This window comes from Zootoca vivipara, chromosome Z (assembly GCF_963506605.1).
Source record: "Zootoca vivipara chromosome Z, rZooViv1.1, whole genome shotgun sequence".
Taxonomy (NCBI): domain Eukaryota; kingdom Metazoa; phylum Chordata; class Lepidosauria; order Squamata; family Lacertidae; genus Zootoca; species Zootoca vivipara.
Window position 1 is genome coordinate 4,153,870 of NC_083294.1, and position 22,261 is coordinate 4,176,130.

The 22,261-nt window shown below is 50.0% G+C and overlaps 2 protein-coding genes across 4 annotated transcripts; both read right to left on the minus strand.

The window, feature by feature from the left end:
* Window positions 1-1,711: 1,711 nt before the first annotated feature.
* Window positions 1,712-8,626, minus strand: AJM1 (apical junction component 1 homolog). 3 transcript variants are annotated; one of them, XM_060270213.1, is made up of 3 exons: window positions 8,302-8,626; window positions 6,494-6,564; window positions 1,712-5,875 (listed from the first exon to the last, which is right to left on the minus strand). In XM_060270213.1, exon 3 carries the CDS (start codon window positions 5,828-5,830, stop codon window positions 3,359-3,361), a length of 2,472 nt encoding a protein of 823 aa, XP_060126196.1. In that variant the 5' UTR covers window positions 5,831-5,875; window positions 6,494-6,564; window positions 8,302-8,626; the 3' UTR covers window positions 1,712-3,358. The 3 variants fall into 3 exon arrangements, with proteins under 3 accessions (XP_060126196.1, XP_060126195.1, XP_034969556.1); XM_060270212.1 differs by having other exon boundaries at window positions 8,118-8,626; XM_035113665.2 differs by lacking the exon at window positions 8,302-8,626 and having other exon boundaries at window positions 6,494-7,202.
* Window positions 8,627-10,144: 1,518 nt separating this feature from the next.
* On the minus strand, window positions 10,145-13,208 carry EDF1 (endothelial differentiation related factor 1). The gene is made up of 5 exons (XM_035113716.2): window positions 13,077-13,208; window positions 12,280-12,331; window positions 10,907-11,067; window positions 10,480-10,573; window positions 10,145-10,401 (listed from the first exon to the last, which is right to left on the minus strand). Exons 1-5 carry the CDS (start codon window positions 13,152-13,154, stop codon window positions 10,340-10,342), a joined length of 447 nt encoding a protein of 148 aa, XP_034969607.1. The 5' UTR covers window positions 13,155-13,208; the 3' UTR covers window positions 10,145-10,339.
* Window positions 13,209-22,261: the final 9,053 nt, after the last annotated feature.

Below are 22,261 nucleotides of genomic sequence, written 5' to 3' on the forward strand. Positions count from 1 at the left end.
TGGTTTCTTTAAAGATCTGTTACTTTTATTATATTAATACTGTAATACAATAAATGTTAATAATTATTAATATTATTATCAATTATTTTTAGTAATAATTGTTATAATTGTTATAATTTTGATTCTATAAAAGAGACAGACACAGGGATTGGACGCAGAGACTGCACGCACACACACACACACACACATGCTCTCCCCACCCCTCTGCCTACAGTTTACCTGTGGCTGCGAACTGCCACTCCCGGCTTCTACCCCCAGCGACCAGCAGCCAGCGGGCGTCGCGCACACGCGTGCGCACTCTCCCCCCCACCCCGGCCGCTCCGCTTTGACTTTTCGGTCTCCGAAGCCCCGTCTCATGCTGGAGGTGCGCGGCAAGGCGGCGGGGGGGGGGAGAAGCGCTCCCCGCCCCGCTGCCTTGCTGCGCACCTCCAGCATGGGAAGGCGCTTCCTCGGCGAAGGCAAACAGGCGGGCTGCCTGCCTGCTTGCCTTTGTCGAGGAAGTGCCCGCTGTAGCTTCGGCTCGGCGGCAGCAGTGCTTCCTCGGTGAAGGCAAGCAGGCAGACAGCCCGCCTGTGTCCGTGGGGCACATGCGCAATCCCTGTGTCCGTGGGGCACATGCGCAATCCCTGTGTCCGTGGGGCACATGCGCAGTAGCGCAAACCCAGGGACACGGAATACTGGACGCAGAGACACTTGCACTTTATTATATAGGATGATGGTAATAATTTATTATTTATACCCCGCTCTCTTTCTGTCTCTGTCTCTTTTATAGAATCAAAATTATAACAATTATAACCATTATTACTAAAAATAATTGATAATAATATTAATTATTAATAATATTAATACTTATTAATATTCATTGTATTATTAATATAATAAAAGTAACAGATCTTTAAAGAAACCAGAGATGATCAGCAATGAAATAATAAAAAAAGCGATTCCCCATGAATCACAACATATTTTATGGGAATATGAAATTATACACCTTTGCAGAAACATGGGGCTGTTTAAAAGGGCTTGGCGGCAGCAGCGCTTCCTCGGCGATGGCAAGCAGGCAGACAGCCTGCATGCTTGCCTTCGCTGAGGAAGCCGAAGCGACAACGGGCGCCGAGGGAAGCCGGCATTGGCTTGGCGGCGGCGGGAAGAAGGGAGGAATTCCTTCCCCTCTTCCCGCCGCCGCCAAGCAATCCCCAAGCCAAATTGTGGCGCGTGAAGGCTTGGGGAAGGCAAACGGCGAAAAGCCCCCGCCGCGCCGCAATTCGGCTCCGTCCCCCGCACACTTTGGCTTGGGGAAGCAGGCAGGGAGACGGCAACAGCCCGGGAAGCTGCGGGCTGTTGCTGTCTCCCTGCCTGCTTCCCCGAGCTGTAACGCAACGGGGGACAGAGCTGAAGATTGGCGGGCGCTGTTTGCCGGGGTTGACAAGCCCCGGCAACCAGCGCCCGCCGATCTTCGTGTCCCAAGGCTTCCCCTCCGTTCCCACCCAGCTAGCACCCGTTTACTAAACGGGCTGAATGACACTAATAGTACTATAACATTTTATATAATTAAAATGATTAAATAGAATTATAATTAAATAATTAAATAAATATAATTATATATATTAAATTATATTGAATTATTAAATCCAATATATTAATTGAATTTATATACCCCCACATTAAAAACTTGAATAGAAATCAATTCTGTGTGAATCCTATGGCAGGCGCACAGATGAAGGCCCAGCGAAGGAATTCCAGGAGCAAGTGATCGCTGCTCGTTTTCCTTTGGGATGATCAAAAACTGCTGCCAGATGGGCTGGATAATAATAATAATAATAATAATAATAATAATAATAATAATAATAATAATTTATTGTCCTTTTGGGGGGCAATTTGTCTCAGTTGGACAAAAGAAACAGAAATCATCGAAAGGGCTGGAAAGGGAAATGGGGTCCTCTGAGTATGTGCAGAGTCCCCAAGCAAAGGGAACATCAAACGGAGGCTGACAATGTTGTGGGTTTGAGTTCCATTTCATATTTATTCCAGGGAAATATTTTCTCCCCCCTCCCCATTTTTATACCTTTCCATATAAACGTACATATACATGCTTCTTTTTCTCTCCGGCATAAAATACCTTTACATAATTTGGCAAGTATATATATTTCTCTCTCTTTAAGGAAATAAATAGAACATGCATTCGTTTGTTCCGCACCATTTACAAACCGTTCCACCCTCAAAGGAAAAAATAACCTTTTGATGGGGTTTGGCATACATTTCATTCGTCTGATGCACCCATTTTACAGTTGATAAATGAAATAATAATATCAATATCAATCAATCAATCAAACAATAATATCAATGATCAAATCAAAAATAAGATCCATCGTTTTCCAAAATTGTCAAATAACAAAATCTCTTTTTTAAAATACAACATTCAATGGGCCCATTGTACAGTTCTCTATCTTCCTCAGTTTTGAAAGCCTTAAAAAGTGCAATAATAATAATAATAATACAAAACTTCACCAATCGTATTGATCATAGTCATCATCTGATAAAACATGTGGATCAGATTTGGCATTCCTGGAGGAAATAATAATAATAATTTATTATTTATACCCCAGCCATCTGGCTGGGTTTCCCCAGCTACTCTGGGCGGCTTCCGACAGAATTATTATCATTATTATTATTATTACTACTACTACTACTACCCCGCTCATCTGGCTAGGTTTTCCCAGCCAATCTGGGCAGCTTCCAAAATAATAATAATAATAATAATAATAATAATAATAATAATAATAATACCCCACCCATCTGGTTGGGTTTCCCCAGCCGCTCTGGGCGGCTTCCAACAGAATATTAAAATACAATATCCATAAAGGTCCCTTTTGGCGGTTTTTTGCTCTGTCCATGCGCCACTGTTTTTAAAATATGATTATTCTTTTTTTTTTAATTGATATGCCACCCTATACCCGGGGGGGTTTGAATAATCCCTTCGGTTGCAGTGATATCAAAAAACCAAAAGAATAATAGAAAACTTCACCAATCAATCTGGGATTTCCGGGGAATTGAAAACAGGTAGAGATTTCAAAGGCCAGAATCCGTTTTGGGGGCGATTGTCGATCCGAGGATCTCTTTCCACGTCAGAACTCCCTGCCACTTGAGCAAGGAGCCAGCAGAAAAAGGAACGAACTGTTTTCCATTTTGGATGTCCGTTTTTCGTCCGTTTGGGAGTTCTTTCCATTGGAACTGCCCGCCACTTGACCAAAGAGATGTCGCATGAACTACAGCCAAAGGAACAGAGCGCTGGTCTGGGTTTTTTGCCTGTTTGGGAGGAGGAGTTTCTCCCCCTTGCAACTCCCCACCACTTGAAGGTGGCTCACATCAGGTCGTCCAGCAGGTTGGGGCTGGCTACCCAGTCGAGGGTCCGGGGTTCGGATGCCGCCATGATCATGCAGAGGAATGGCTTGCCTGTCCGCTTGTCCACTGGGTAGATGGTGGTGGGGGTGAAGCGCCGCCCACCCTCCACAAAGGCGCAAAGCCGCTCATAGACCTGCGGGAACTCGCGTCGCAGCACCACGCCCCGGGCCCGGAGCTCCCGCTGGATGTGGACAAAGCACACCTCCCGGGCACGCCGTCCTGCCTCGCCCTCCTGCCCCAGGTCGGCTGTCCCCGGCGGCGGCGTCAGGATCAGCGTCTCCATGTCGCCGTTGGCGTGCGGCAGGCCAGGCGCCGCCGAAGCCAGCGCTACCTTGGCGTGCTTGCGGACTACGGGCGCCGGACGCTCGCCAGGCAGTGTTTTCCCGCCCACCGCCACGGTGACGTTGAGCACAAAGCATTCGCCGGGGTCATAGTCCTCCCCGGCACGGCGCAAATCCCCGGCGTAGGAGCCCAAGTCGCCAGAGTAGCCGCCGAGCTCCCGGAGCGAGAGGTACGTCGGCGACAGGAGTAAGCTCTCCAGGCCGAAGCGGAGGAAGTTCTCAGCCGAGCCAGGGCTGGGAAAACCGAGGAACAGGACGCCGCGCCCGCGAGAGAGGAAGCCCACCCGGGCCACGCGGGAAAAAGCCCGATGCGCCGGAGCATCCTCGCGGCAAAACCGCAGCACGTTTCGGCAGGCGCTGCCGGCCCGTCCGAAGACGCAGCGCTCCTTGTGCGAGGCCCAGTCTTGCCGCCGGCAGTGGCGCGAGCAGTAGACGGTGCGGCAGCTGTGGCATGACTTGAAGTAGAGGCAGGCGTGGAACATGGCCTCCGTGCGGCCACAGCGGGCATTGGAGCACATGAGGACGTCATCCTCATCAGTGCTGACGTCCGGAGAACTGGCCTCATGTGCCGCTGCCGGCTCTTTGGTGGCGCCGATCAGGTGCCGGAGCTGCTCGGAGAAGTCGCCTGTTTCACCACCTGGCGGTGGCGGCTTGTAGTCGATCACCAGATCGGTGATGAGCTCGTCCAGCTGCTCTAGGCTGCGTTGGCGTGACGAAGTATCGGGCGCGTCCCGGCGCCCATCGGCCCGGATGTCGTTGTCGGTTATGGTGATCTCAGGTGTCACGAACCAGCCGGCACGCCCATCACCGGCCGGCGACTTCTCCAGCAGCGAGTTCTCTGACAGCGAGAGAGCAGCGTAGCGTTTTGGCGAACTGGAGAGCGTCACCACCACAGGTGAGGGGCGCCTGGCATCTGGGGAGAGGGCCCGCAGTGCCTCGCGGTGCCCCAGTAGGTTCTCGTAGCTGCGCCCACGCCAAAGCGGCTGATCCGGGCGCCCGCGGGGCGTCAGGATGTTGTCCCACGACTTGGAGTAGCTGCGCGTGTCGGCTCCCAAGCGTGGCGTGCCGGCCTGCCAGGAGGACAGGGCGGGTCGGGGGGCCACCGGCGGATAGCGACATACCTGCCAAGTCTGGTAGGGCGCCGCGGTCCGGGCGGGTGGGTACCAGCCATTGTAAGGGGTGCTGTGCGGATGAGGGTACGTCCCCGACACCTGGGCGTAGAAGGCGCGGGGGTCTTCACCATAGAACGGTGGCTCGGTGGTGCCATAGTACGTCCGCCCGGGCGCCTCCTGGACGGGGTACGTCCCACTGTGGGCGTCAACGTAAAGGGTCTTTGCTGGGATCGGGCGGAAGCCAGTTTGGGGGGGTGGCTCATCGGCATAAAACGGGCCGCCATAAGGCGGCACATACCCTCCGTCATAGGCATCGGCGTAGAAGATCTTGAGGGGCGTCGGTTGCGGGTAGGGAATGCACCCACTCTCACCCGCGTTGTAGAGTTCTCCCGGCACCCGTTGCTCCCCGCTGTAGGTGTCACTGGGGGTCGGTGTGCGGGACATGGGCCAGACGCTGGGCACGGTCAAGCCTCGGGCGGGAGGCAAGTCGCTCCTTCCCGGGGCGTGGGCAGCCTGGCGCAGCGCCGCTTCGTCAGGCTTGATGTCCATGCGCCGGCGTGGGGCCCTTGCCTCTGCCGGTGGGGCGTTGCCGCCATAATGGGCACCAGAAAAGGGGGAGATGCGGCTGCGCTGCGGCTGAAGCTTGACTGGGTGCAGCTCGTTGGCGAGGCTGCGTCCGCGCCGTGCCGGTGGCGAAGCAGCCGGGGCGAAGGCTGGTGGGGCGCGGGGGGCGCTTTTTGAGCGCGCCCGCCGCCCCGGGTCTGGGTCTCTGGGGGCCTCTCTCCCGCGACGAGGCAGCGGCGGCTTGCAGGCGGCAGGTGGCGGCGGCTCATCGTCCAGCGACTCTAGGAAGTCGAAGCTGCGGCAGTGGCGTTTGTGGAAGGGCTGTGGTGCGGCGGACATGGCAAAGGGTAAGGCCGTTTGGACGTCGCGGTAGACCGTTGACGACAGGAGATCCGGCGGGTCGGTGCGGGTCATCTTCAAAGAGGCAGGCCCCTCGTCGTGCCGTCCTCAGTGCGAATCCTTCGGGATGGAAACAAATAGACAGGTGAAACTTGGAAAATCAGAATATCGTTGAAAAGTGCCTTAAGAAATAAACATCACTATGACATTTCATTAATTACATTCCATTTATAATTGACCCACCTAACGACAAATAATGACAATGACAACAAATAAAGGCTTGACATATCTTGCTTTGCATGTCATGCATCTATCTCATAGATTGGTTTCACCTTTTAAGTTGCATTACTGAAATAAAGGCACTTTTTTGACAATATTCTAGTTTTCCGAGTTTCACCTATATGAAGATGCTCAGTGCCTGAAACTACGGTTCCCAGGATCCTAGCAGCCAGGACCAACAGAAAGCTCTTGGGGGACTGCTATTCCTATCTCAGAGGCAGCTCTGGGAACTCCTTGCCTCTTGATCTGCGGCAGACAAAATCTGGGGATCTCCCTGCATCTAGAAATCTAACAGTCTTGATAAGCCTCTCGGTGCCAAATAGGACATTCCCTGCTCCTGGTTCTCTGGGAATCTGCGAACTCCCTGCTTTGTGATCTCTAGCAATCTGGGGAACTCTCTGCCTCTTGATAGCTAGCAGATAAAGGTTGCACTTGAAATTCAAGTTCTCTGCATCCTACCTGGCCTGGCAGGCGTCGCTGGGCATTGGGACGGTGCTCCATGCTGGTCCCCGGGGTGCCGGGCGAGGATCCTAGATTTCGAAACAGGACAATGGAAGACGGGGGCGACATGGATCAGCTGTGGGGGGGGGGAGGCAAACACACTCTGCATGTGCCCAGGTTAGTTAGGATTTAAAGCCGGGAAGGGCCTAAGAGTCAGATGACCAATCGTTAGCGTGAGGCTGGGGGGGGGAGGGGGCAGGCTGCTCCCCTTCTGTTCTCTACAATTGGACCAAGCAGCCACCCCCCTACAATTGGACCAGGCTGCTCTCCTACAGGTCAAACTCGGAAAATTAGAATATCATTGAAAAGTGCATTTTTTCCAGTAATGCAACTTAAAAAGTGAAAACAATATAAGAGATAGATGCATGACATGCAAAGCAAGATATGTCAAGCCTTTATTTGTTGTCATTGTCATTATTGGTCATTAGGCAGGTCAATTAAAAATGGAATGTAATTACTGTAGTGATGTTTATTTTTGTTTATTTATTTCTATTTGTTTTATTCCTGTGGAATTCCCCCCCAAAAAAATCTTTTTGTAAAAATGAAAAATAAATAAATGGTAAGTTATAAATGCACTTATTGACAATATACTAATTTTCCGAGTTTCAATTGGACCAGGCTGTTCCCCCTTTGCCCCCACAACTGAACCAGGCTGCTCCCCCTCTGTCCCCCACAATTGGACCAGGCTGCTTCCCTACAATTGGACCAGGTGATCCCCCTTTGCCCCTATAATTGGACCAGGCTGCTCCCCCTCTGTCCCCCACAAATGGACCAGGCTACTTTCCTACAGTTGGACCAGGCTGCTCCCCCTTTGCCCCTACAATTGGACCAGGCTGCTCCCCCTCTGTCCCCCACAAATGGACCAGGCTACTTTCCTACAGTTGGACCAGGCTGCTCCCCCTTTGCCCCTACAATTGGACCAGGCTGCTCCCCCTCTGTCCCCCACAAATGGACCAGGCTGCTTTCCTACAGTTAGTTGGACCAGGCTGCTCCCACTTTGCCCCTACAATTGGACCATGCTGCTCCCCCTCTGTCCCCCAGAAATGGACCAGGCTGCTTTCCTACATTTGGACCAGGCTGCTCCCCTACAATTGGACCACCCTGCTCCCCCTTTGCCCCTACAATTGGACCATGCTGCTCCCCCTCTGTCCCCCACAAATGGACCAGGCTACTTTCCTACAGTTGGACCAGGCTGCTCCCCCTTTGCCCCTACAATTGGACCAGGCTGCTCCCCCTTTGTTCCTACAATTGGACCAGGCTGCTCCCCCACTGTCCCCCACAAATGGACCAGGCTGCTCCCCTACAATTGGACCGCCCTGCTCCCCCTCTGTCCCTCACAATTGGATCAGGCTGCTCCCCCTCTGTCCCCCACAATTGGACCAGGCAGGCCCCTCACTAAATTGGACCAGGCTACCCCCCCACACAAATGGGCCAGACTGCTCCCCCCTTTGCCCCTACAATTGGACCATCCCACCCCCTCCCTCCGCAAATGGTCTCATCTGCCTCCCGCCCGCCTGCGGCCGAGCCGAACTATCAGGCGCGGGTAGCGGGGGTGGGGTGGGGTAGGAACTGCGGGCCTTACGTCACCGCGGCAGGAACCACCTCGAGAAGAAGGGCGGAGACACCCCCTCGCCGGTAATCGTTTAAACGGCGATCGGTGCCCCCCCACCGGACAGGGAGGAAAAGGAGATGGTCTATTCCAACTCCCCCCCCCCTGCGCGGTCAGGTAAAATTGAAGCGCCCCAAAGCGCCCGATGTCGCCTCACCTGTTCGCTCAGGCGCCGCCGCAGTGGCGGAAGCTTTCCAGCTTCGCAGCGCCACCGCGTGGCCACTGAGTAGAAGTGCGCCTTAAAGGGGCCACAGCTGGGAAATTGCTGGGGAGGGAAGCAGGCGGATGTTCAACAGGTAGGTAGGTGAGGCGAGCGATGAAGCTGGGCAAAGAGCAGGTGTTCGGTATAGTGGTTGGGGAAACTCAGACGTATGGGCGGGCGGGGTTTTAATAATAATAATAATAATGCGCAACTGGTGCAGTGCAAAGTCAGGAATCCAACCGGTCCCAGATCAGCGGAGGAGGCGCTTGAGCTGGGGAGCTCAGCCATATGGGCGGGGTTTAAATAATAATAATAATCAGAAGGTAGATGTGCAACTGGTGCAGTGCAAAGAGTCAGGAATCCAACCGGTCCCAGATCAGCGGAGGAGGCGCTTGAGCTGGGGAGCTGCTGGCCAAGCCCAAGCCATGAACCTGAAATTCCTCCAGGCTGGGAAGTTGCCCAAGGACAGCAGGCAGAAGTCCAACTGGGAGGGTTGGAGAGAAGCAGGTGGATGTCCAATGGGTGAAACCCTGTGGGAGGGAGCGGAGGTGGAGACTCAGCTCAGCTCAGCAGGTATGGAGGAAAGAAAATGTGGGTTGGCGGAAGGCAGGTGTTCAATTGGTGCAGTACAAAGCGGCGGGAGTCCAACCAGCCAAGACCCAAATCCATAGAAGAGGTGCCAAGGCAAGCCGGAGCCCAAGCAATGAACCCCCATCCATCTGTGAAGCCACCCAAGGGCAGCAGGCAGAAGTCCAACCGGGGAAACGGTGATGCCCGATGAGGATTGGCTGTTCTGGGGGCTTCTTCCATTGTGGTTTTAAGAGCTCCATATTCATTGAATCGGTTTATTAAATTGTGTTTGTGTTTTTGTATACAGCTTGTATCCACGTTGAATTGTGTGTTTTTAATGATTATTTAATTCCCCCCTTCCAAGCTTTTTAGGTGCTCTTTTTAAAACAACAACAACATCAATTTATTACTAGGAATAGGTTTGTGTGTATAATCATAGACATGGAGGTGAAAAATTGAAATTCTAAATACACGCACACACCAAAAATATAGTGTTTTTCCTGCTATATTGCGGTTCTCTCTCCATCTGCTCCTCTTTGGAAAGCTGGCTGGGCTTGGCGCCCAGTCAGCACTGGCAGGTGGAAGTTCCACCAGGCGCCCGGCCTGCGCTTGGCATCGTATCTCGGTGACGCACCTTGCACCTGTCTCCTCCTTTTTTGTCTCCTTTGATCGCCTGATCGAGTGGGCATCCCCCAAAGGATTCTGGGAGGTGTAGTTTGAAGCTACCAAGGGGCGCTCTAGTCTCCTTTCAACACGGCATCTCCGCCAAGGATTGTAGATGAGGCTTCAAAGGTGCTCGCTAGTCCCCCAAAGAATTCTGGGAGATGTAGTTTGAGGTTTCTAAGGTACTCTCTAATCCCCTTTCAACACAGCATCCCCACAAAGGATTCTGGTAGATGTAGTTTGAAGCTTCTAAGGCGCCCTCTAGCCCCCTTTCAACACTGCATTCCCATGGAGGTTTCTATGAGATGTACTTTGAAGCTTTTAAGGCACTCTCTAGTCCCCCAAATTCTGGGAGATGTAGTTTGAAGCTTCAAAGGCACCCTGTAGTCCACTTTTAACACAGCACTCCCGCAAAGGATTCTGGGAGCTGTCATCTAAGAGTGCGGTGAGCAGGAGACCCCCTATTCCCCTCCCAAGGAGCACCGCGATGGGCCCTTTCAGTGTGGTGCCCCTCCCCCCAGGGATTCCGGGAGTCGTAGCGCACAAACAGGCTGCGGATTCGAGATGCGCAAAACATTTTATTTGCTTTAAAGAGGAAATGGGCAGCCAGTTGGGACGTGGCTTTCCCCACCCATTCATAGTCGAACTCTGGGAAGCAGGAGGGAGAGAACAGGGTGGGTGGGTGGGGGGAGGCCCCGGGCGCTGCAGGGCGCCCGGCCGAGACCCCTCGAAGACCCCCCCCGAATTCGAGGCTTTGTCCTCACTGCGCCTTGGGGCCCTTTTCGAGAGGTTTCCCGATGTCCTTCCCACGGAGCTTGAGGCCTGGCGGGAGACAAGAGGGGGGGTCAGCTGCACGCCCGGAGCCCGGCCCCCCGAACCCCGAACCCCGAACCTGCTTACCGATGGCTCTCTCAATCTTGCCCAGCACCTGGTTGTTGGGGATGGCCTTGCCCGATTCGTAGTCGGCAATGACCTGTGGCTTCTCGTTGATTTTCTGAAAGAGAAGAGGGGCATCCCAGGTGAGTTTTTGGGGCCAGAATGACCGGGGGCCAAACAGGGCCCAAAGCACATATCTGGCAGGGGAAGAAACCTAGAATTAAATTTAAATTGTGAACAGATATTAAAAGAGAGGGCTTCGCCTTGCCAGACTTTAAATTATATTATGAAGCATCTTGCCTCTGTCGGTTAAATGAATGGATGTTTTTTAGAAAATACAGATCTGTTAGATTTAGAAGGTTTTTTTTTTAAAAAAAGCACATTCCTTTTTCAAAACAACAACAACAACAACGAGGAGGAGGAGAAGAAGTTCTCGTTTTCTCATCCTTACCGTTGCCAAGTCCTTCTGGGTGAGCCCCTTGCCCTGCCGCCCCTGCTGGATCACTTTGCCCACCTCGAGGGGCACCCGGTCATGGTGGAGCTCCTCTGTCTCGCGGTCCAGCTTGGCCGTGTTCTTCGTGATGGAGTGCTGCTTGTTCTGGCCCGCTGCCCCTGTGAGGAGGGACACCTAGAGGCATCAACATCCGCGGCGACGTCACTTCCTGCCTGGGTAGGAAGACATTACTTCCTGCCCGGGCAGGAAGTCTCTCTCCCTCTCTTCCCCGGGAAAGAAAACCCACTGTGTCTTTCTCCCACTCTGAGGCCTGTGGGTATAGGGCAGTCAATCAATTCAATAAATAATAATAATAATAATAATAATAATAATAATAATAAATTATTTATACCCCGCCCATCTGGCTGGGTTTCCCCAGCCACTCTGGGTGACTTCAAAAAAATATTAAAATACAATGGTCTGTTAAACATTAAAGAATAAAATACATTATATTAGACAAGGCCTTGGTTGGAATAAAAATGAATAATCACTGCATTTTTCTGTGTATAATAGGTTTCCCCCCTAAAAAATCATGTCAAAAATCAGGGGGACATCTTATACATGGGGGGGGGGAGATCCATAGCGACATCACTTCCTGTCCAGGGTATAGGGCAGTCAATCAATTCCAGAAATAAATTTGATCCATTCTATTTAGACAGGGCCCTGGTAGGAATAATAATAATTTCTGTCTTTATCCGTGCAGAGGCATACCCAGGATCAAAATTAGGGGGGGGCAAGGGCGGGAGGGGAGGGGCCACAGTGGGAATGTGGGCGGGGCTACGTGGCCTGCGCCTCCCAGCTCTTCCGAGGAGGCGGCCCCAGGCTCCCACTCCCGGCGCGAAGCTCCAGAGGTGCGCAGGGAACACAAGCTTGTGGCTGCCTCCTCCACGCCTCCCAGCTCTTCCAAGGAGGCGGCCCCAGGCTCCCGCCGCGAAGCTCCAGAGGTGCGCAGGGAACGCAGGGAACACGAGCTTGTGGCTGCCTCCTCCACGCCTCCCAGCTCTTCCGAGGAGGCAGCCCCAGGTTCCCGCTCCCGGCACGAAGCTCCAGAGGTGCGCAGGGAACGCAAGCTTGTGGCTGCCTCCTCCGCGCCTCCCAGCTCTTCCGAGGAGGCAGCCCCAGGTTCCCGCTCCCGGCACGAAGCTCCAGAAGCGTGCGGGGAACACGCGCCTGTGGCTGCCTCCTCCGCTTACGCTCCCCGCGCTCCTGCTCCTCCGCTTATGCTCCCCGCGCGCCTCTGGAGCTTCACGCCGGGAGCGGGAGCCTGGGGCCACCACGCTGCGCCCCTCAGCCTTCTGCCTATGCCCATGTTTACGTGTATAAGAACTTACATTTCTTAGAGGTCTCCACATCGTCACCTCTCCTCTGAGCCGCAACGACAGCCTGGGAAAGAGCCATAAAAAGAATGAGGATTAATTCTTCTTTTCAATGAATGAATTAGGCATTTAATAGACTTTTCGAAGACATCTGAAGGCAGCCCTGTTTAGTTTAATATATTGTATTAAATATATTTAATATAATTTAATATAAAAATAAATATAATTATAAATAATTAAATGTATTTAATAGACTTTTGGAAAACATCTGAAGGCAGCCCAGTTTAGTTTAGTTTAATATATTATAGTAAATATATTAAATATAATTTAAAATAAAAAGAAATATAATTATAAAAAATAAAAATATATAATTTAATATAAATATATTAAAAGCTAAAGAAAATAGCTTTTAATGTTGAACAGACCATTGCATTTTAATCTTGGGTTGGAAGCCGCCCAGAGTGGCTAGGGAAACGCGGCCAGATGGGCGGGTACAAAGAATAAATTATTTATTATTATTATTACTTTTATTACTATTACTACTACTCCTATTATTATTACTATTATTATTATTATGTTTTTGTTTTGCAACCAGGGTCCTGTCTGATATTATCACCAGAGGGTGGGGCTTGCGGGCCGCCGTTTTGGGCGGGAAACTGCCCCAGCCAATGGGGGCCGTCGGCAGGCGTGGCCTCGGGAGGGAAAGGGGCTTATGAGGGGCGCGTCGCGGCCCGGCCCCCTTCAGCACGCCCCGTGAGAGGGCCGACGGCGGTTGTGGCGCGGGTTGGCTTCCGCCCCGCCTGCCCGCTCACCTGCTTTGACTTGGCCTGGGCAGCGCTGGGCCCCTTCTTGCGCAGCACCGTCACCGTGTCCCAGTCGCTCTCCGCCATGGCGCTGCTGCTCTGGGTGGCTCGAGCGGCCTCTCGCTCCCCATTGGGCGCTCGTCACAAAGGTCCCGCCTCCCGCTAGATAGTCCGCCAATCGGCTTTCCCTAGCCTGAAGGGGGGCGGAACAGCGACAAGCCGACGCCGTCGCGAGATTGGCAAGTTGGGGGTGCGTAACGCCCCTTGCTCTTGATTGGCGAGGCACGGGATGGGGAGTATGCGCAGAAACGGCGGTGGTGCTGTATAGCATGCGCAGAAACGGTGGTCGGACGGCCCGGGCTGTAGAGCATGCGCAGAAACGACGGTGGTGACTCTCTTGGCCGACGTCACCTTAGACTTGCCGTATGTACGCGAGGGAGCGCCCCTTGCTCTTGATTGGGGAGGCCCGGGGTGGGGAGCATGCGCAGAAACGGCGGTGGGGCTGCCCGGGCTGTAGAGCATGCGCAGAAACGACGCGGGCTGTGGAGCATGCGCAGAAAGGACGATGGCGCTGCCCGGGCTCTAGAGCATGCGCAGAAACGGCGGTGGTGCCCGGGCTTTGTAGAGCATGCGCAGAAACGGCGGTGGAGACTCTTTTGGTAGACGTCGCCTTAGGCCTGCCGTATTTACGCGAAGGAAATGCGCACCTCAATTTTCAAAGTGGGAGGCCGCTTTTATAGCTTGCCCGCGATGCCCTACTCGGCCCGCCCCCGCTTATATTATCGGCCCGAGACTGCCGGAGAGTTCGGCTGCGCGGCGGAGAAGCCAAACCCACCGACGGGGCAAGGAGGCGGGGGCGAACAGAGGTCAGCTCCTGCATTGGCGGCCTAAAGAGCCGGTACTGGGGGGAGAGCCGTCTGTGTTGCCGGAGGGGGCGGCGGGGGAGATTTAGAGGAACATGGCAAGATCAGAAGACACGGCTGTTTTCACGGCGGTGGCCACCCAGGTCATAGCTGTCAAGTTCTCCCTTTTATTAAGGGACATTCCCTTATGCTGAATAGGCTTCCTCAGGAGAAAAGGGAAAACTTGGGGACAGGGTAAAACGCGGATCCAGATGATTTAAAACGGATCCTCATGAATTCATATGATTTTTTCATTCAAATAAAAAACAACAACACCATGATACTGTAGACCATGTCTTAGTCTGTAGGCACCACCAAAAAAATCACGCATCTACTGCTTCGTGCGGCCACAATGGCGCAAAAACGTGGTTGAAAAACACGGATCCTCATGATTTCTCCATTGGGCCACCACAAGCTCACTGTCAAATCACATATCATTTCCAGGGCCACAGCCTGCACAACAAGAATCATGGATCCACGACTTCCTGGCGACAGTAGGGCACAAAAACATAGTTTTGAAGGACAGATCCTCATGGATCCTCATGCTTTTTCCATGGGGCCACACCTTACTTACTGTCAAGTCACATATCATGCCCAGGGGCACAGCCTGCACCACAAAAATCACGGATCCATGGGTTCCTGGAGACAGCAGGGTGAAAAAAAGTGGTTTTGAAGCATGGATCCTCATGGATCCTCACGCTTTTTGCATTGGGCCACCCTGAACTCGCTGTCAAATCACATATCATGCCCAGGGGCACAGTCTGCACCACAAAAATCAAGGATCCACAGCTTCCTGGTGACACCATGGCCCAAAAACGTGGTTTTCAAGCATGGATCCCCACGGCGCAAAAACGTGAACGGCAGAAGATGAAAATATTGACAGATCAAGTACAGTGGCAACTTGCAAGATGAATGCCTCACGCAACAAAAAAACTCGCAAGACGAAAGCGTTTTGCTTTGCACGAGGGACTCGAAAGACGACGAGGTTTTCTGGCTGAGTCCTGAAGTCACATTAAATCCCAGTTCAAAGCAATGCAATCTGTCCAGAGGCAAGCAAGTCTGCTTTTCCTTCCTCTTGATTATCAGCCAATATTTAGTGTATGAACTGAGTTACCAAAGGACTAAACCTGCATGTGGATTTTCAATGATTTGTCAGGAGTTGGTGTCAGTTGAAGGAAAGCTGAACAGAGATGGAGGAGTAGGTATAAATCCCATCCATAGGGCCAGAACCTGAGAGAGCTGCTGTCCTTTGATGATGGACATGGAAGAAGCCAGGCCATTAGGTGTAACTTCTTCCATGAGTGTAGCACTCTTCTGGGAAAAGCCTCACCTATCCCAGAAAAAGAAAACATCCTTCCATAGAACTCTTAAAAGGGCAGGAACACTCTCAAGGACTGACAAGGTAGTCAAGAGATCAAAGAACAGCAAGCAAGAGAAAACCCCACAAGGGCACCCCTTAATAAAATGATGAAATCCACCAAGAACATCCCTGAACTCAGGTATGGGGAACCCCCTCATGTTACTGCACTACAACTCCCATCATCCCATCATCCCTGGTCGCTGGCTCTGCTTGCTGGGGCTGATGGTAGTTGTAGTTCATCAATGTCTGGCGGGCTAAAGGTTCACCACATTGGTGCTAACAAAATGGTTCCTTGACAGGATCACACTTCAAAATGACCTTAACAGATTAGAGAACTGGGCCAAAGCAAACAAGATGAATTTTAACAAGGAGAAATGTAAGGTACTACACTTGGGCAAAAAAAAATGAAAGGCACAAATACAGGATGGGTGACACCTGGCTTGAGAGCAGTACATGTGAAAAGGATCTAGGAGTCTTGGTAGACCACAAACTTGACATGAGTCAGCAGTGTGATGCAGCAGCTAAAAAAGCCAATGCAATTCTGGGCTGCATCAATAGGAGTATAGCATCTAGATCAAGGGAAGTAATAGTACCACTGTATTCTGCTCTGGTCAGACCTCACCTGGAGTACTGTGTCCAGTTCGGGGCACCACAGTTCAAAAAGGATACTGATAAGCTGGAACGTGTCCAGAAGAGGGCAACCAAAATGGTCAAAGGCCTGGAAACGATGCCTTATGAGGAACGGCTTAGGGAGCTGGGTATGTTTAGCCTGGAGAAGAGAAGGTTAAGGGGTGCTATGATAGCCATGTTCAAATATATAAAATGATGTCATATGGAGGAGGGAGAAAGGTTGTTTTCTGCTGCTCCAGAGAAGCGGACACGGAGCAATGGATTCAAACTACAAGAAAGAAGATTCCACCTCAACATTAGGAAGAACTTCCTGACAGTAAGAGCTGTTCAGCAGTGGAAATTGCTACCAAGGAGTGTGGTGGAGTCTCCTTCTTTGGAGGTCTTTAAGCAGAGGCTTGACAACCATCTGTCAGGAATACTTTGATGGTGTTTCCTGCTTGGCAGGGGGTTGGACTGGATGGCCCTTGTGGTCTCTTCCAACTCTATGATTCTATGAGTTTCACACAAGAGTCTTTCTAGCCTTACCTGGAGGTGGCAGGGATTGAACCTGGGACCTTCTGGGTGCAAAGCAAGTGCTACAACATCGAGCTATAGCCTTTCCCTAAAGTTACCCAATCTTTCTATGTCCTGAAAGCCAGAGGTTTCAAGATTTACAGCTCTAACACAATAAATACACAGTTCCTATTGGTTTATTCGTTTGCTTGCTTGCTTATTTTTTAAGAGAGGCTGGGGGTGGGGTGAATAAGGGATCAATTATCCTTTTGTTAATGTGGTACTTTTCAGTTGGCAGTTGCTGCCCCCTAATGACTGCAGCTAGAATAACAGGCTGACAAAAGAGTCTGATATGCCTCTTGGCAAGTCTCTGTTCTCCTACCGGTAGTTCTCCTGGCTTACCAGGGAAAGTGCCTATTTTCTGAAAAACTGCTTGTCAAAAGTTCAGGGTGTGTGGCAAGATCAGAGACATAATTTCCATTACACGCAAAAAAACCACACACCCCAAATAAGTCAACTTAGTTGGCCAATAAGTGCAGGAAAGAATCAAAATCCACATTATGGCCATACCATTAGAAGGCCAACCAAAATGTCTTCAAACTGCATGCAGGCTTTCAGGTTCTCAAGAAGTTAACTTTGTAGGTGCTGGATTCAAATGAAGTCAGCAGTGTGTGGGTCCCTGGAATTATTTCTGTAACTGAGAATGGGGCGTTCCACCATTCCTCCCTCAGGCCATCTGTTGGGGATTCTTTAGTTGAGATTCTTGCATTGCAGGAGGTTCGGCTAGATACCGTTTGGGGTTCCTTCCAACTCAGTGAGTTGGTGCCCCTGATACCAAGGCAAAATAATGTTTCAGCATATCCAGTGTCTCACCTACAGATATAAAGGAGAAGTAGAGCTGTGTATCATTGATATTATTGACAACGCACTCCAAAACATGGAGAGTCCTGGGACACCTTCCAGGTGGGGAAGGCCAGTGAGGCTGGGGGGAGTTTTCAGGGCCAGATGGAAATGCCTGTATTTGTGCCCCACACTGAGCCTGAGGTTTCCCCTATCCTTTTTACCTCAAACCATCTCTCAACCCCAAATGGGCCGCCTTCCTGAAATGATCATAGACCCTTCTCCAGCCCAGTTCCCTTTCGCCATACTCATCCTTTCTCCCCTTGTCCAACACTCATTTCCTCCATGTTAGGGGACTCGTAAACCTTCACAAGATCAACACTGCCTCTCTCTTTTGAATAAACATTTAAAGCTGGGGCAGCTTTTTGTGTGGTGCTTTTCCCCTAAGGAACCTAAGGAGGGAAGGCATGGGTCCATCAGCCTGGCTAGCTCAGAACTGGTTTAATCCCAGTGTTCAACCTGGAAATGTGGAGCAAAGTACAGTACCATAGGTGGAGACTACACACATCTGTTGAGTGCTTTTCTTTGCCACTGAGCAGCATAATTAATCCATTTTTTATGGATTAACTGTCCATTAAACCAGGACTGGGGAAGCTGTGGCCTTCCTGATGTCCTTGGACTCCAGCTTCCATCACACCAGCCCAAGTTGCCAATGAACAGGGATGATGGGAATTGAAGTTCATCAGCCTCAGGAGGGCCACATTAGCCCTACATTAACCCCATGTGTACAAAACAGAACCAGTTACTAAACATGACAAAATAAGAGCTAACAACTCTAAGCGATGCACAACATTTGGGTTTTGCCACCTGCATTGTAATGGATTTATTAGACCTCTCAAGAAAGGTATTCAAAAGGGTCTCTGAAGGATCGACATGAAGCCACTTCCGAAAGGGATTAATGAGAGTGCTGTGTGGAGCCAGAAGCAAAGCTGGGCAGAGCAACAGGTTCTGAAACCATATGCTATCAGTGCTCCCAGCTACGTACGTGACACCACAGATTTTCTGAGGAAAATACAATATTTGAACAATCTTCCTAACAATACTATACTAGCCACTATGGATGTGGAATCTCTATATACCAACATCCCACACAATGATGGTTTACAAGCCATAAGGAACACCATTTCAGATAAAACCACAGCGGACTTTGCTACCAAACTCTGCCACTTTGTCCTTACCCACAACCACTTCAAATTTGGTGATGACCTGTTCCTCCAGATCAGCGGCACAGCCATGGGCACCCGCATGGCCCCACAGTATGCCAACATCTTCATGGCAGATTTAGAACAACGTTTCCTTAACTCCTACCCACTCAAACCTCTCCTGTACCTGCGATACATTGACGATATTTTTATTATCTGGACACATGGACAACAGACCCTGGAAACCTTCCACCAGACATTCAATGACTTTCACCCCACCATCAACCTAACAATGAACCAATCTATGCAAGAAATACATTTTTTGGACACTACTATAAAAATACAGGATGGACGTATAGACACCACCTTATACAGAAAACCAACTGACCGACAAACATATCTACATGCTTCTAGCTACCATCCCAAACATACCAAACAATCCATCGTATACAGCCAGGCCTTACGTTACAACCGCATCTGTTCCAACTCTACAGACAGAGAATCTCACCTAAGAGATCTACAGCAAACCTTTTTAGAACTAAAATATCCACCTGATGAAGTTAAACAACAGATCAACAGAGCCAGACAGATACCTAGAGAGAACCTGCTGCAAGACAGACCCAAAAAAGAAAATAACAGAACACCACTAGTCATCACATACAGCTCCCAAGCTAAAACAGTACAACGCATCATCAGAGATCTACAGCCTCTCCTGGACAATGACCGCTCCCTTTCTCAAGCTCTGGGAGGAAGACCTTTCATTGCCTACAGACAGCCACCCAATCTTAAACAACTCCTCACCCACAATAATACAACCACCAGACTTAACATGGACACTGGTACCAGAGCCTGCAATAAACCCAGATGCCAACTTTGCTGCCACATACACCCAGACAACACCATTACTGGCCCCAACAACATCCAACATACCATCTCAGGACTATTTAATTGCTCATCCTCTAACATTGTGTATGCCATCAAATGCCAACAGTGCCCTTCAGCTCTCTATATTGGACAAACAGGCCAAACCCTACGCCAAAGGATAAATGGACATAAATCTGACATCAGGAACCAGAAGACAGAAAAACCAGTAGGAGAACACTTCAATCTCCCAGGACATTCTATACAAGATCTCAAAGTAGCTGTCTTACTACAAAAGAATTTCAGAAATAGACTGGAAAGAGAAGTTGCTGAATTGCAACTTATCACCAAGCTCAAAACCATGGAGGGACCTGGTTTGAACAGAGATATCGGGTTCTTATCTCATTATACATGATAAGCGATCTTCAGCCATCTCAACCCTTGCTTTTTCATGCAAAACCATTTGCAGTCGTTTGCGGTCATCAACAGCTATCAGTCAGTCAATCACCCATTTCCACCACCCTTCTGAGTGATCCCCCCTCCCCATCCCCACCCCTCCCCACCCCTTCTCTACATAAGTGCCTGGAAACTTCCATTTCACTGTATCTGAAGAAGTGTGCATGCACACGAAAGCTCATACCAAAATAAAAACTTAGTTGGTCTTTAAGGTGCTACTGAAGGAATTTTTTTATTTTACTTCGATCCAGACCAACACGGCTACCTACCTGTAACCAGAACTATGGAAGGCACCACATTGAGCCGCATGAAATGGAAGTCCATCAACCTCACCAAGAAACTTGCCCAGGTACAAACTGACATCCTCTTTCTATCTAAATGCAAAAACCTGGACATTGTACCTAAGGGTCTTAGAATTAAGAACCCTCTTCAATCAACTTATCCCACAGAATATGCCAGAAAACTATGCCACACTTTATCTAAGAAACTGCTGAAACATCTTATCGGCGTTCTGTATTCCAAACAGAAGTTAATAAAGGAGGAACTCTCTGCACTGGAGAACTCCATCAGGAATCACCCGGCCTGGCAGAAGTTCCACAAGGAAAAACAAACAATTTACCACTCTCAACTGGAGTTACTGAAGAACCAGAAAAATAAAAAACTCTGCAACCTTTCCAACCTACAGGCCACCAATCAAAACAAGATCAACAACATTGTCAATCTTTCACAGCAAACACTCAGCCCAGCTGAGGAATCCGTCCTTTCACGGGGACTATCATTCTGCCCTGCCAAATCCCAACACATGATTCAGTTCTGCGGGGACCTGGAAGCATTTTTCCGCCGTTTACGCCTGAAGGAGTATTTTCATCACACACAAGAACAAGACAAAGTAGAACAAACTACATCCCCACAACACAACACCTCTCAACTTACTGGGGAACAACCATCACCCTCCAAACGCATCAATGAACAGAACATTGACCACCAACTACCACCGAAAAGAAGTTACACAAAAAGGGACTCCACATGGACCCCTCCTGATGGACGCAATACCACACTAGATCTGTACATCGAATGCTTCCGCCACAGAATCCAAACGGATGTGACCAGAAAACACCATCGCTTACAACAAAATCTAAACCATGCTGAAAGGAGAGCCATAGAAAATCTCAGGAACAACCCAGACATTATAATTAAAGAGGCAGACAAGGGTGGAGCTGTCGTCATCATGAACAAAACTGATTACATCCAAGAGGCCCACAGACAACTTTCCAATACTGCCTTTTACATGAAATTGGACTCAGACCCCACACAAGCATACAAAAAAGAACTGAACAAGATTATTAAGGAGCTACCCCTACACATCCAAGAACAGATCCTCACAAACACACCAGCGGAACCTCGGCCAGGAACTTTCTATCTTCTACCCAAAATACACAAACCAGGAAACCCAGGACGCCCCATCATCTCAGGTATTGGCACCATTACAGTGGGTGTTTCCGGCTATATGGACTCTGTTCTGAAACCATATGCTATCAGTGCTCCCAGCTACGTACGTGACACCACAGATTTTCTGAGGAAAATACAATATTTGAACAATCTTCCTAACAATACTATACTAGCCACTATGGATGTGGAATCTCTATATACCAACATCCCACACAATGATGGTTTACAAGCCATAAGGAACACCATTTCAGATAAAACCACAGCGGACTTTGCTACCAAACTCTGCCACTTTGTCCTTACCCACAACCACTTCAAATTTGGTGATGACCTGTTCCTCCAGATCAGCGGCACAGCCATGGGCACCCGCATGGCCCCACAGTATGCCAACATCTTCATGGCAGATTTAGAACAACGTTTCCTTAACTCCTACCCACTCAAACCTCTCCTGTACCTGCGATACATTGACGATATTTTTATTATCTGGACACATGGACAACAGACCCTGGAAACCTTCCACCAGACATTCAATGACTTTCACCCCACCATCAACCTAACAATGAACCAATCTATGCAAGAAATACATTTTTTGGACACTACTATAAAAATACAGGATGGACGTATAGACACCACCTTATACAGAAAACCAACTGACCGACAAACATATCTACATGCTTCTAGCTACCATCCCAAACATACCAAACAATCCATCGTATACAGCCAGGCCTTACGTTACAACCGCATCTGTTCCAACTCTACAGACAGAGAATCTCACCTAAGAGATCTACAGCAAACCTTTTTAGAACTAAAATATCCACCTGATGAAGTTAAACAACAGATCAACAGAGCCAGACAGATACCTAGAGAGAACCTGCTGCAAGACAGACCCAAAAAAGAAAATAACAGAACACCACTAGTCATCACATACAGCTCCCAAGCTAAAACAGTACAACGCATCATCAGAGATCTACAGCCTCTCCTGGACAATGACCGCTCCCTTTCTCA

Excerpts from the sequence above, each read along its gene's own strand:
- AJM1 (XM_060270213.1), bottom strand. The coding sequence starts at position 5,830 with ATGACCCGCACCGACCCGCCGGATCTCCTGTCGTCAACGGTCTACCGC.
- EDF1 (XM_035113716.2), bottom strand. The coding sequence starts at position 13,154 with ATGGCGGAGAGCGACTGGGACACGGTGACGGTGCTGCGCAAGAAGGGG. Across the intron at positions 10,574-10,906 it reads CCCAGAAGGACTTGGCAACG|AAAATCAACGAGAAGCCACA; the intron begins GTAAGGATGAGA and ends CTTCTCTTTCAG. Across the intron at positions 10,402-10,479 it reads CAAGATTGAGAGAGCCATCG|GCCTCAAGCTCCGTGGGAAG; the intron begins GTAAGCAGGTTC and ends GTCTCCCGCCAG.